The 12,581-nt window shown below is 37.0% G+C and overlaps 2 protein-coding genes across 2 annotated transcripts in view; both read left to right on the top strand.

Moving 5' to 3' along the window:
- The first annotated feature begins 3,264 nt into the window (after window positions 1–3,264).
- Window positions 3,265–3,996, top strand: LOC117627127. The gene is made up of 2 exons (XM_034359057.1): window positions 3,265–3,361; window positions 3,454–3,996. The coding sequence occupies exons 1-2, from the start codon at window positions 3,341–3,343 to the stop codon at window positions 3,775–3,777; spliced, it is 345 nt and encodes a 114-aa protein (XP_034214948.1). The 5' UTR covers window positions 3,265–3,340; the 3' UTR covers window positions 3,778–3,996.
- Window positions 3,997–11,957: 7,961 nt separating this feature from the next.
- The window catches only part of LOC117629147 (F-box/LRR-repeat protein At3g26922-like), a 4,080-nt gene continuing 3,456 nt past the window's right edge, over window positions 11,958–12,581 (top strand). Inside the window, exon 1 of the mRNA XM_034361653.1 lies at window positions 11,958–12,065. Within this exon, the coding sequence (XP_034217544.1) occupies window positions 11,958–12,065 (108 nt within the window). The remainder of the gene's footprint in view (window positions 12,066–12,581) is intronic.

The raw sequence follows: 12,581 nt of genomic DNA, 5'->3' as shown, positions 1-12,581 counted from the left end.
CTACAATACAGATCCACCGTGCAACTGCTGTAACGACAAATCCGCATCGAAAAGTCAAACACAAAATACATACATTAGCAAACTCCTATTGAGTTTCTGAGAGTTATTAGACTAAAATAAACACAGAAACAAGGACACCGCACCACTTCCTCTCCAGCAAACCAAAGAGACTCGTAGCACCAACATGGCTAAACCTCTTATTTTGCACAGGCTAAACCCGATCCCACCTAAACCAGCAACAATCACTTTTCCAACTCCAAACACTAAATTGGAGCAAATTCCATATGCGTGGACCAAAAGCTGCAATAAAATCATTGCGTCTACGGTGGATTGCAGTACTTGCGTAAAAAACACAACAAAAACCAAAGAGAAAAGCTGGGTCGACAACACCATACCGCAACCATCCCAATGACAGCAAGACACATCCAAGAACAAACAAACAAACAAAAGACAAGATCCAGATAGATCTGGGTAAAAGGACCCAAAATCCAGACAAATCTGGGGAGAGAATAGGAAAGGGGAAGAAAAATAGGAAAGGAGAAAAAGAGATGAGGAGAGAAAGATGGAAGATGGGGAAGCCGCCCACCCCCAAAAAGAAAGGAGGGGTGTGCGGCGGCCGCAAAACTTCAGAGAGAGTTTAGGGTTTTTTAAATATTCTTCGCCTGCCTTTATATGTAAACGAATGCCCTTATCTCATCCCATGCTTATGCAAAGATATACCATAAATTCAAGAGCAACCTAAGACCACTTTCAGGGTGTGATTGTACTGTGTTGTTACCACACTATAATTGAAGGCATGAAGGGAAAATTTTTGGGAAAGGAACATTTTGTCTCACTCTTCTAGAAGAAAAGCTGTCAAAAAAATTTCCTAAAAAAACAGCTGTGTAACCCAGAATGAACCTTTGTATTCTTTAATTAAATGGAATTCAACTTTAAACTGGAGATCCATGTAAAAGATAACTCAACAATAATAATATCATTGATCATGAGTGAAAAACAATAAAACGCCGTGGCTCCGTTTAATTAAAAATTAGATGATAAACTTAGATATAATTAAAAATTCCATAAAGGCTACCTCCAACTTTTGAGGCTGAGTGAGAAAGGGTATTTAGGTAATTAATCTGAAAACTTAAAGGAAAAGTGACTTTTGAAATCTCTCTTTGGCGGTTCAGTTCAGCTTCTGCCAAGCACACTCTCCTCTGCTCTGTAAAAGCAACAAACACAAACTCGCTCGCGAATCAACATTACACGACCCAAACAAACACAAACTCGCTAATCGAAAAAACACCCAAATTCTCTTTCTAACTTTCTCGAGAAGCTTCCAAGTTATAATTTCCAACCCCAACCCTCCATCTTTCTCTCGCTTCGCTTGCCATTCAAGAAATCGAAGAAACACCACTAGCTCTGATTGCAAAAGACATTTATGGAGAATCCAAAGGCCACAATTTCTGAAGGCGTGAAACAAAAGGTAAATGCAGAATTTTCTTTGTGTAGCTGTCATTAGATTAAATCAAGAACTTCAAAGAACCATGCATTAACTCACGTATTTCTAAATGGGTACAGGGAAATGTAAAGATAATTGTGTTTTCGATGCATTCAATAACTTCATTACCTCAAATTTGTGAATACGTATAGGAAAATGTAGAGATTCTAGTGTTTTCAATGAATTCAATTGCTTCATAGAACTATTAATTGCTTCCAATTTCTGAATACATATAGGAAAACGTAAAGATTCTTTTGTATTCAATGAATTCAATTACTTCATTGAACCATTATATAAATGTAAAGCCTCTTCTGATCCTACTGTCTGAATGTGTACAGGAAAATGTAAAGACGCTTATGTTTTCAACGAATTTTATAACCTCATAGAATCAGTAATCACCCCCCCAATTTCTGGGTCAACCGAACCCCACCATCTCTTGTTTGGGTTTTAGTTTCTGATGGGTTTTAAGCCCCCTCTTCGATTTTAATTTTGTCTTTTCTTTTACTAAACTGATCTGTGGTTTAGTTACTAGTTTCTCTCTTTATGTTGCTACTTTGTGGATGTTTCTCTCCTTTTCCCCTGCTTTCGTCAGGTTTGAATGAATTTCACTTTTGAAGGGACTTTCCCCCATATTCTGAATACTTCCTTGTGTTTTCATTATGTTCAATAATTTTCATGCAACTATGAAATGAAATGACATACACTAACATTTTATTTTATTTTGTTTTTTGTTCTTTAGGATCAAGACACCTTCTGGAATTTGCCAAATGATATTCTGGATCAGATTATGTCTCTCTTGCCCTTAAAGGAAGCTGTGGCCACCAGTGTACTTTCTCGCAAGTGGAGATATGTTTGGACTTCTTGTCTGGCGCTTGATTTTGATTTTGAGAAGAATATGAAGCCTTTAACCCATCGCAGCCATTACCAAAACCAAGATTTTGAAGATAAGCAATGTCAGTGTCAGTATGTAAATTGGGTGGATGGTGTGGTGGAGAGGCATGTAGGCCCAAACGTTGAGAAATTCAGGGTATGTTTCCCTTTGAATTTGTCTTTCGGACTTTTCATTGACAAGTGGGTCAAATTTGCAATCGAGAAAAGGGTTACTTTTCTGCACATTCACACAGATCGATATATTTGGGAAATGGGTTGTGTGACGTTTTGACACAAGCTTTTGGTTACAGTGAATACCCTGCTCTCAAACATCTTTATTTGAAAAGTGTTGGGGTGACAACAAGAGATATTGAGTTTGTGTTGTCTAGCTTCCCTTGCCTTGAGCAATTAGAAGTGTCTAATTGCCCAAATCTGATGAGTTTGATTGTTAGTTCACTTTTTGGTTTGAACTTGAAGCATTTAGCTGTAGAAGCTTGGCAAGATGGGTTGGTGAACATCCTGATTTCTGAAGCAAATCTTGTTTCATTTTCTTATTCTGGTTATCCTATTGAATTGGAGTTGAGCAATGTCCCATTATTAGTTGAGGTGTCAATATCTGAGCGTGATGGCGTGGTCACTGATGATCACAGAGCTCTAATATTCACTCAACAACTTTCAGGCTGTCTCTCTCAGCTCCGTACTCTCAGAATAGATTTGAATGGAATGGTACGTTTAAAATTGATGTGTTGTTTTTAGTTTTGATTTATTTATATTGGATTGTATATAGTTCTCAGCTTTGTACATGTAGCTAGCTCGTTTAATAATTAATTGTTCCTTCCCTACTCTCTGCTTCTCTTCTTTCAGGTTGATAGGGAGGTGTATTCTGTTCCTGCATTACCAAATATCCGACATTTGGAATTGGAAGTGCTAGTAGATGATAGTCTGGTTCTTGAACAAATAAATTGTTTCATTGAAGCATGTTCTTACATGCAGAAGCTTGTGATAAGGGTCAGTATTTTTGCTTTATTTGTTCACTCTTTTTTATTGAGAGATGCGTGCTTGGTTCTGGTTTAAATGACGTTTCTTGCTTCGTGGTGCAGATGCAATTCAAATATTCTGAAGAATTCATGTATCCAGAAGTAAATCTTAAGGAACCTGCTGCTGCTAACACATGCTCCCATCATCATTTGGAGGTTGTGGAAATTGTAGGCTTTCATGGTCGTAAAGGTGCTGTCAAAATTGTCACGTTCTTGATGAAGGCTGTTGTTTCTCTTAAGGAAGTTGTGATAAATTCTGCCCAATTATTTCGTGGTGAAGTAGTGGATGACAGTGATGAAGATGTGGAGGAAGAGGAGGCAAGACGGCAAGCTTTGCACGAGCTTAAACGGATAGTGCCTGCTGCTATAAGTTTCAGATGCCTCTAGCTCTAGTTAATAATACTAGTTTACTCTGTTTGGCAAATATATTGTATGTGATGTACATGTCATTGGTTTTGGATTCACGAGGTGTATCGTTGTGGTATTTTGACTGTACAGCTAGCTAAGAGGTGTTCAGTGTTTTCGAATGTAGTTCATTTGTTAAGAGAAAGATGGATTTTCTTTTCTTTTTCTTGTTGGAAAACAAACAAACTTTATTGATAGAAATGGACTTGAAGTGGACTAGTATCTGTCTGGTGTTTGATTGCAGGTGATCGATTGGGCTTCGGCCTAACCTTTTTATTGTTGGTCAAGTTTGTTATTTGTGCTTCGGCCCTTGTTATTATTGGTGTTTTTAGGCTTTCCATAGCGACTAGGAGACTAGTTCTCCTAGTATAAGTGGGAATCTTGGAACTAACCCATCAAGTTTCTTGCTTGCGTTGCGTGTCCATATATATGTGTCATGTGTGGCCACTTCCTACATTGTGCAACATCCAACTCCCTCTCGATCTCAAGTACGTCCAGGCCAAGCCAATTACAGCCTCCTCCTCCTCCGTTGTCTTCAAATAGAGTAGAGATGGAATATCGGTGTCATTGGAACAACAGAAGCCGTAGCCAAGGGGATAGGAATTACAGAAAGCGGTGCAGGACAAGCAGTGACGATCATGATAATGATGCAAAGGTGCAGGCCATTAGATCTGGAGGTACTGATGCTGCTGCTGCTGCTGCTGATGATGATATGGGCTTGGAGAGAGCAAAGAAATTATTGGCTACGCTTCAAAATAAAAAGATGATCAAAGATATTCACCACAAGGATCATGATCATACAGCAGCAGCTGCTTATTCTACTACTAGTCCACAAGCAATTCCCTCCTTTGCAACTGCAGATCAAAAGAATAACAATATTCATGAAATCCCGTCCTCCTCAACTACATGTCCTACTTGTTGTTTGCCCAAGGAACCCAAACTTGTCTTTTCAGAGATACGGACATTCGTTGAGGGTCCCCACTTTGAGAAACAAGAATCCCGCTTCATCAAACGAAAGAAGAAGATTGAAAAGATTAAGGCTGAAGAACAAAAGGCAAGAGAATATGCTATGGAGGTGCTTGCAAAGCTAGTGCCTTCCCATATTAAATTTACAGTCCTTTAGGAGGATATAGGCAAGAGAACATAACATTGTTATGCTCATGGTCATGAATGAAATCAGTCATATGTATGTTTTTTTTTAACTCTTTGGTGAATGCGAATGCTATTAGTCAATTGGTCTTCTTTTATTTCTTTCTCGTCTCCTCCTCCCAACTCTAATTTTTACTCATCTTCTTCTGAAGAATATTTTTCAATGGTTTTTTTTTTCTTCCTTCTTTCTACAAACATTTAAAGGGCTTTAATGAAAGCCCATTTAGTCAGCTTTACAAGCCCAACACGGGAAACCCAAGACTGTTGAATTAAAATCCATCCACATTCAGTAACATTTTAAAGATGAAAACAAACATTCTATTCCCTATAACTAAATTGGAGCCAAAGTTCCACAATATCCATTAATGTAAGTTCAAAATTCTTTTAAAAAGAAAAGAAGATTGGAAAAAAAAAATTATCGTATGAATTGAAGGTATTGTTATTAGAGTCCTTCTGTGGTACATCAGCTGTACCAGTACAGCCACTCACATGGGAGTGTTTTTAAAACAAAGGAAAACGGTTGTGTTGGTTAACAGGTAAAAGCAAGGGCAAAAATGACACTCCTTCCCCTTCTTCTTCTTCCTAATACCTCACCTGCCCTTCTCTCTAGTTCATTTTCTTTCTGTTTGGCTCAATTCTAACATAGTATCATGACTGATTTCTCTTATTCACATGCTTAAATCTTGAGAACCTCTTCTTAGAAATCCCAAATTTATTTGATTTCTTCTATTTCCCCAAATCTGATTCACCTTTGATTCATTAAACTTCACCTATTATTTATTATGGCTTGTACTAAATCTCTAGTTGTTGCCCTTCTACTAAATCCAAATGGAGCAGATGCACACAAAGTTGCAGTCATGAACTGATGAAAATTTCCTTCTCCTGTGAAATATGTGAAAAATGGAGAAGCTGGGATGGGTTTGATTGATTTTTGGGTTTGATTGATTTTTCATGTTTGGGTTTGATGGAGCTGTGTTTGATTCTTGATGTCTTGGTTTGATTGATTTTTGATGTTTGTGTTTCTTTTAGATGGGAAGAGAGAGAGAGAGAGAGAGAGAGAGAGAGAGAGAGAGCTGAGGGAATGGGGGAGGGGGAGAGGTGTCGGGAAGGGAAGGAGGGGATGGGTTAGCCATTTTTTAGTTTGGCCCATAGCAAGTTAGTTTGGCCCGTTTGTTTGAAAAAGTAAATTAGTTTGGCCATTTTTTCGGGGAATGAGGAACTTTACTCAACGAACGCAACCCCTGCATTCGCGTGAACAAATAGCCTGTTTTCTTGAAAAAGTAAGTTAGTTGGGCCAATTTTTCCGGAGAACGGACAACTTTACTTAACGAACGCAACCCATTGCGTTCGCGTGAACAAATAGCCCGTTTATTTGAAAAAGTAAGTTAGTTGGGTCCATTTTTCTGGGAACGAGCAACTTTTCTCAAAGAACGCAACTCATGCGTCTATGTGAACAAATATCCCGATTGTTTGAAAAAGAAAGTTAGTTTGGCCCATTTTTCCCTAAACAGGAAACTTTATTCAACGAATGCAACCCCTGCGTTCGCATGAACAAATAGCCCCTTTGTTTGAAAAAGTAAGTTAGTTGGCCCCATTTTTTAAGGGAACGAACAACTTTACTCAACGAATGCAACCTCTGCGTTCGCATGAACAAATAGCCCGTTTATTTGAAAAAGTAAGTTAGTTTGGCCCATTTTTTCGGAGAACGGGCAACTTTACTCGACGAATGCAACCTCTGCGTTTACATGAACAAATAGCCCGTTTGTTTGAAAAAGTAAGTTAGTTTGACCCATTTTTTCGGGGAACGGGCAACTTTACTCGACGAACGCAACCCCTGCGTTTACGTGATCAAATAGCCCGTTTGTTTGAAAACGCAAGTTAGTTTGGCCCATTTTTTAGAAGACCGAGCAACTTTACTCAATGAACGCAACCCCTGCGTTTACGTGAACAAATAGCCCGTTTGTTTGAAAAAGTAAGTTGGTTGGATATATTTTGTTGACGAACAGAAAACTTTCCTCAAAGAACGCACCTGTTGCGTTGGTGTGAAAAGATACCCCGTTTGTTTGAAAAAGTAAGGTGGTTTGGGCATGTTTTCGGTGAACGGGTAACTTTTCTCCAGGAACGCACGTATTGCGTTTGTTTGAACAAATGCCATGTTGGTTTTAAAAAGTAGCTATGTTGGCCTTCTTTTTCGGCGGAACGTCGAGTATTTTTGAACGAAAGCAAACCCTTACGTTCGTTTGAACAAACTCCCCGTTTGTTTGAAAAAGTAAGTTGGTTGGACCCATTTTACGGGGAACAGATAACTTTACTGAACGAACGCAACCCTTGCGTTCACTAGAACAAGCACCCCTTTTGTTTGAAAAAGTAAGCTAGTTGAATATATTTTTTCAGCGAATAGAAAACTTTCCTCAACGAACACACATGTTGCGTTGGTGTGAAAAGATACCCTGTTTGTTTGAAAAAGTAAGGTGGTTGGGGCATGTTTTCGACGAACGAGTAACTTTTCTCAAGTAACGCACATATTGCGTTCGTGTGAATAAATACCATGTTGGTTTGAACAAGTAAGATTGTTGGCCCTCTTTTTCAGCGGAACGTCGAGTATTTCTGAACGAAACCAAACCCTTGCGTTCGATTGAACAAACTACCCGTTTGTTTGCAAAAGTAAGTTGGTTGGGCCCATTTTTCGGGGAACGAGTAACTTACTAAACGAAGCAACCATTGCGTTCGCTACAACAAACACGACGTTTGTTTGAAAAAGTAAGGTGGTTTGGGATATTTTATAGGCGAATAGGTAACGTTTCTCAACGAACGCAATCCTTTCGTTTGTGTGAACAAAACCCTCATGTGTTTGAAAACGTTAGTTGGCTGGATTAAATTTTCCGGGTAACCCTTTTAACATTTTAAACCCTCTATTCTATTATAAAGGGGCATTTGAGTGACTGCCTCTTTCACTCTATCCATTACAAATGTGTGGCTTCCTCTTCAAACCAACCTCACGTTGTTAAAAATCCAAAACAGCAAGGTTGGGATCCAAATGATCCCAAAGTTCATGTTACGACTAACTTCTATAACCATGTTCCGCATGATTTGCGTCCATGTGGACTTTGCAAGGATCTTTTAATATGTTCGGCTTATTGCCCCTTACAGTTTCTCATGCTCTGTTTTTCGGTTTATTTCGCCCTTCGATTTATAGTTCAAAAAATAGGTCTAATTATGTATGTACAAAAAAAATTTGTTCCATTTTTTCTTATTAGGGGTTTGCGCACAGTCACTCTTGCATTGCATTATCGTCATGCAATTGCATGTGTGAAATGCAAATGCAAACCGGCTGTGTGCAAACTAAACATACCTTAAAAACGCAAACCTAATTAATGTATAGCGCAAAGACAAAGAAAACCAAGCAAATACTTTATTATGACCATATGTCTATTATTCAATATTAGGTTAATCACATTGTGTTTTACGAAATTCGGGATCTTTTGGAAAATCATTTGTGCTACATAACAACGTCCGTTACTACGTAATTTCGATAATAGGCCCATTTTTCCGGTGAACGATCAATTTTACTTAACCTACGCAACTGTTGCATTCGCATGAATAAATAGCTCAATTTATAACTTGTAGAGTACACAAATGTAAGCCCCTAAATATTAGGCTCTCAGAAGAAGGTGAGAATCTCACCAAGTATGCATGAAAAGTCCAAGTGAGTATACCCCTTTCTGCAAATGAGAGGGAGGTAGAGAGAGATTATTCAAACACTGTGATGGTATCTCAAAACACATATTTCAGTGTAACAAAAATGCACTTGTCTTAACTGCTCTTTTCCTGAATCCTTAGCCAGAGCAACCAAAATATAGCAGTTACGGCAATCACAACAACCAATATCTATCATGAACATCACATTTAAACCATACACTTACAGATTTAGCAATACAGTCTTTGAAATGGTAATGGCAACCCAAGACACTTCACCTTAAAAAAAAAAAAAAAAATCATGTCTTCTTCTTTCTCGTGAACTCTTATTTTTTCTTACCGAACATACCAACATTTAAATTTATCAAATGAACACAACATACTCAACGAACGAAACCTCAATTGTTACTAGATTGTTAATGGGTAAATAACTCAATGACATAGCATTCAAGTCAAACGTTTCTTTAAACATCACACTATCGCTAATTGCATACAGGGGCTCAAAAATTGCATAAACTGTATGCAATTGCACAAAAACTATATGCAATTGCACATAAGAAATAATATAGCCAAAACCAAAACCAGTTATGAGGTTTCTCAGTTAAAGAACTCATCTTTCTCTTTTGATGTCAACCTCAGTTCTCCACTAACAAGCCCGAAAACTCCAATTGGATTCATCATGACCAGAGTTCTTGAGTAATAAAACAAATCTCAAATTGAAAAAAAAAAAAAGTAGGAAGAAAATTCAAGAATCCAAGACTTTAAAGAAAATCAACAACCTGATTGTTCAAAATTTCATACCTTATTTTGAAGCACAAATCCATAACCTCATACATGGAAGAAAACAAATCCTCCATAAAACGAAAATTACATGGGTTTGATGGAGAAAGGATCACAGTGGGTCTGATGCTGTGATGAAATTAAGAGAAAATATTAAAATATTAAAATATTAAAAATTATTAAAAGAGGGAAAAAAAAATCACCAAGATTCAGTCCAAGGCGTTGAATTTTTTCTCCCATCAAAGGCTCTGCAACACAGACATCCTCACTCCAGATTCAATACTAAGTCGTTGAATTTCTACCCAAATAAAGGCCTTTCACACCACCCCCGTCGAACTCGATTGAATCACCCCACTCTGTCTTCTCTCCGATGGTTCTTGCATCGCGGCATCGGCAGAGAGGAGATGCTCAGATTCCGACTTGGGGACAAAGATGAGGATTGGATTTGAGAGAGAGAGAGAGAGAGAGAGAGAGAGAGAGAGAGAGAGAGAGAGAGATATTGCAAAGATGAAGCAGCTCCCAGTGCACGCGATGTCTTCCTCGCATTCATCAAAGCTTTTTCGTTTGTTCTCAGTCACGTGTATTTCACATGCTCTTTAATAAGAAAAGAGTGAACAAGTCATCTGGTCATTCAATCTCAACCCTTAATTTTTAAAATGAAATATGAACCCTTAGATGATTGGCTGTACCAATACAGCTGAGGCACCACAGAATTTTCGTTGTTATTAACCATCTTTTTGGGCAAATAAATTTAACCCAAACAGTTTTATTTTTCATTTTTTATGAGCAATTAAATATTACCAACCTATGTCCCATTTTGCACATAAAGCCAAGGGTAACACGGCACCTTCTACGGTGCACCTGGTGTATCGATACACCCACATTTTTAAGAAAAATGAAACCTGTTGTTCAAGTTGCCCGGTTCTCTCCTAAACTTTTCTTTAATATTTAATCTATGTCTTTTTCTATGGGAAAGAAACTTTGTCTTATTCAAATTTTTTTGGTCGAAATATCTTATTCAAATTTTTAGATAAAGTAATCTTAACCCAACCAACCCAATCAAATTTTAACAGCCAAATTTTTTTTTTTTTTTTTTAAACTTGTAACCAAAAACAATAATAATTACAAATTTATTTTCTTAATTTTGTAAAAACTTGGGTTTCCAACGTGAACGACTCATATTACAGTGTTGGGCACAAGACTGTTCCATAACACTGTAAAGTTTATCCGTGATGTTGTAAAATGTGTCCTTATTCTTGTAAACACAATTATTGTAAACCCTTGTGTTTACAAGAATAAGGACCACATTTACTTCTCCAAGGTCCACCCTTACCTTAACATTATAAGAGAGATCCTTTCTAATGTAAATTATAGTATTACAAGATTATGGATTATAAAGAACTTTAAAGTTGTAATCATGGTGCAAAAACTTGTAAATAAGTATCAAAATATTGTAATCTATGAGATTAAGGATCCATTTTACAAGTTTATAGAACACTTACATCCAAACCATTGTAATACAAGTCCTTAGTGTTATAAACTGTTGCATTTACAAGAATATGAACCACATTTACATTTCCAAGGTCCACCATTACCTTAACTTTGTAATAGAGATCCTTTTATTGTAATTTATGAGATTACAAATTTATGGATACACATTACAAGTTTTTGGTACATGAAGGTCCCAAATATTGTAAAAGACGTCCGTAATACTGTAAACCCTTGTGTTTACAAGAATAAGGACCAGATTTACAACGTTACAGTCTACTCTTACCTTATCATTGTAAGAGGGATCATTTCAATTGTAAATCAGGATATTACAACGCTATAGATAAGGAAGAACCTCAAACTTGTAATCATGGTGCAAAAAATCATAAATGAGAACCCAAATCTTGTAATGTGCGAGATTAAGTATCTGCGTTACGAGTTTATGGAGAGCTTACGTCCAAAGCACTGTAATACGAGTCCTTAATGTTATAAACCATTGCATTTACAAGAATAAGTACCAATTTTACATCTTCAAGGTCCACCATTACTTTAACCATGTAATAGAGATCATTTCTATCGGAATTTATGATATTACAAGTTTATGGAACATGGAGGTCCAAAACATTGTAAAAGAGGTCTTTAATATTGTAAACCCTTGTGTTTACAAGAGTAAGGACCACCTTTACTTCTCCAAAGTCTACCCTTACCTTATCATTGTAAGAGGGATCTTTTCAATTGTAAATCAGGATATTACAACGCTAGGGATAAGGAAGAACCTCAAAATTGTAATCATGGTGCAAAAAATCATAAATGAGAACCCAAATCTTGTAATGTACGAGATTAAGGATCTACGTTACGAGTTATGGAGAGCTTACGTCCAAATCATTGTAATACAATTCCTTAATGTTATAAACCATTGCATTTACAAGAATAAGTACCAATGTTACATGTCTAAGGTCCACAATTACCTTGATCATGTAATAGAGATCCTTTCTATTGTAATTTATGATATTACAAGTTTATGGATACACTTTACAAGTTTATGGAACATGGAGCTCCAAAACATTGTAAAAGAGGTCCTTAATACTGTAAACCCTTGTGTTTACAAGAAGAAGGACTACCTTTACTTCTCCAAAGTCTACTCTTACCTTATCATTGTAAGAGGGATCCTTTCAATTGTAAATCAGGATATTACAACGCTATGGATAAGGAAGAACCTCAAACTTGTAATCATTGTGCAAAAAATCATAAATGAGAACCCAAATCTTGTAATGTACGAGATTAAGGATCTGCTTTACAAGTTTATGGAAGGCTTACGTCCAAAGTACTGTAATACGAGTCCTTAATGTTATAAACCATTGCATTTACAAGAATAAATACCAATTTTACATCTCCAAGGTCCACAATTACCTTAACCATGTAATAGAGATCCTTTCTATTGTAATTTATGATATTACAAGTTTATGGATACACTTTACAAGTTTATGGAACATGGAGCTCCAAAACATTGTAAAAGAGGCCCTTAATACTGTAAACCCTTGTGTTTACAAGAATAAGGACTACCTTTACTTCTCCAAAGTCTACTCTTACCTTATCATTGTAAGAGGGATCCTTTCAATTGTAAATCAGGATATTACAACGCATTTATATGGATAAGGAAGAACCTCAAACTT

The sequence above is a fragment of the Prunus dulcis genome, chromosome 5 (assembly GCF_902201215.1).
Source record: "Prunus dulcis chromosome 5, ALMONDv2, whole genome shotgun sequence".
Taxonomy (NCBI): Eukaryota; Viridiplantae; Streptophyta; class Magnoliopsida; order Rosales; family Rosaceae; genus Prunus; species Prunus dulcis.
The sequence above is the reverse complement of the archived record's forward strand: the minus strand, read 5'-3'. Positions and strand labels throughout refer to the sequence as shown.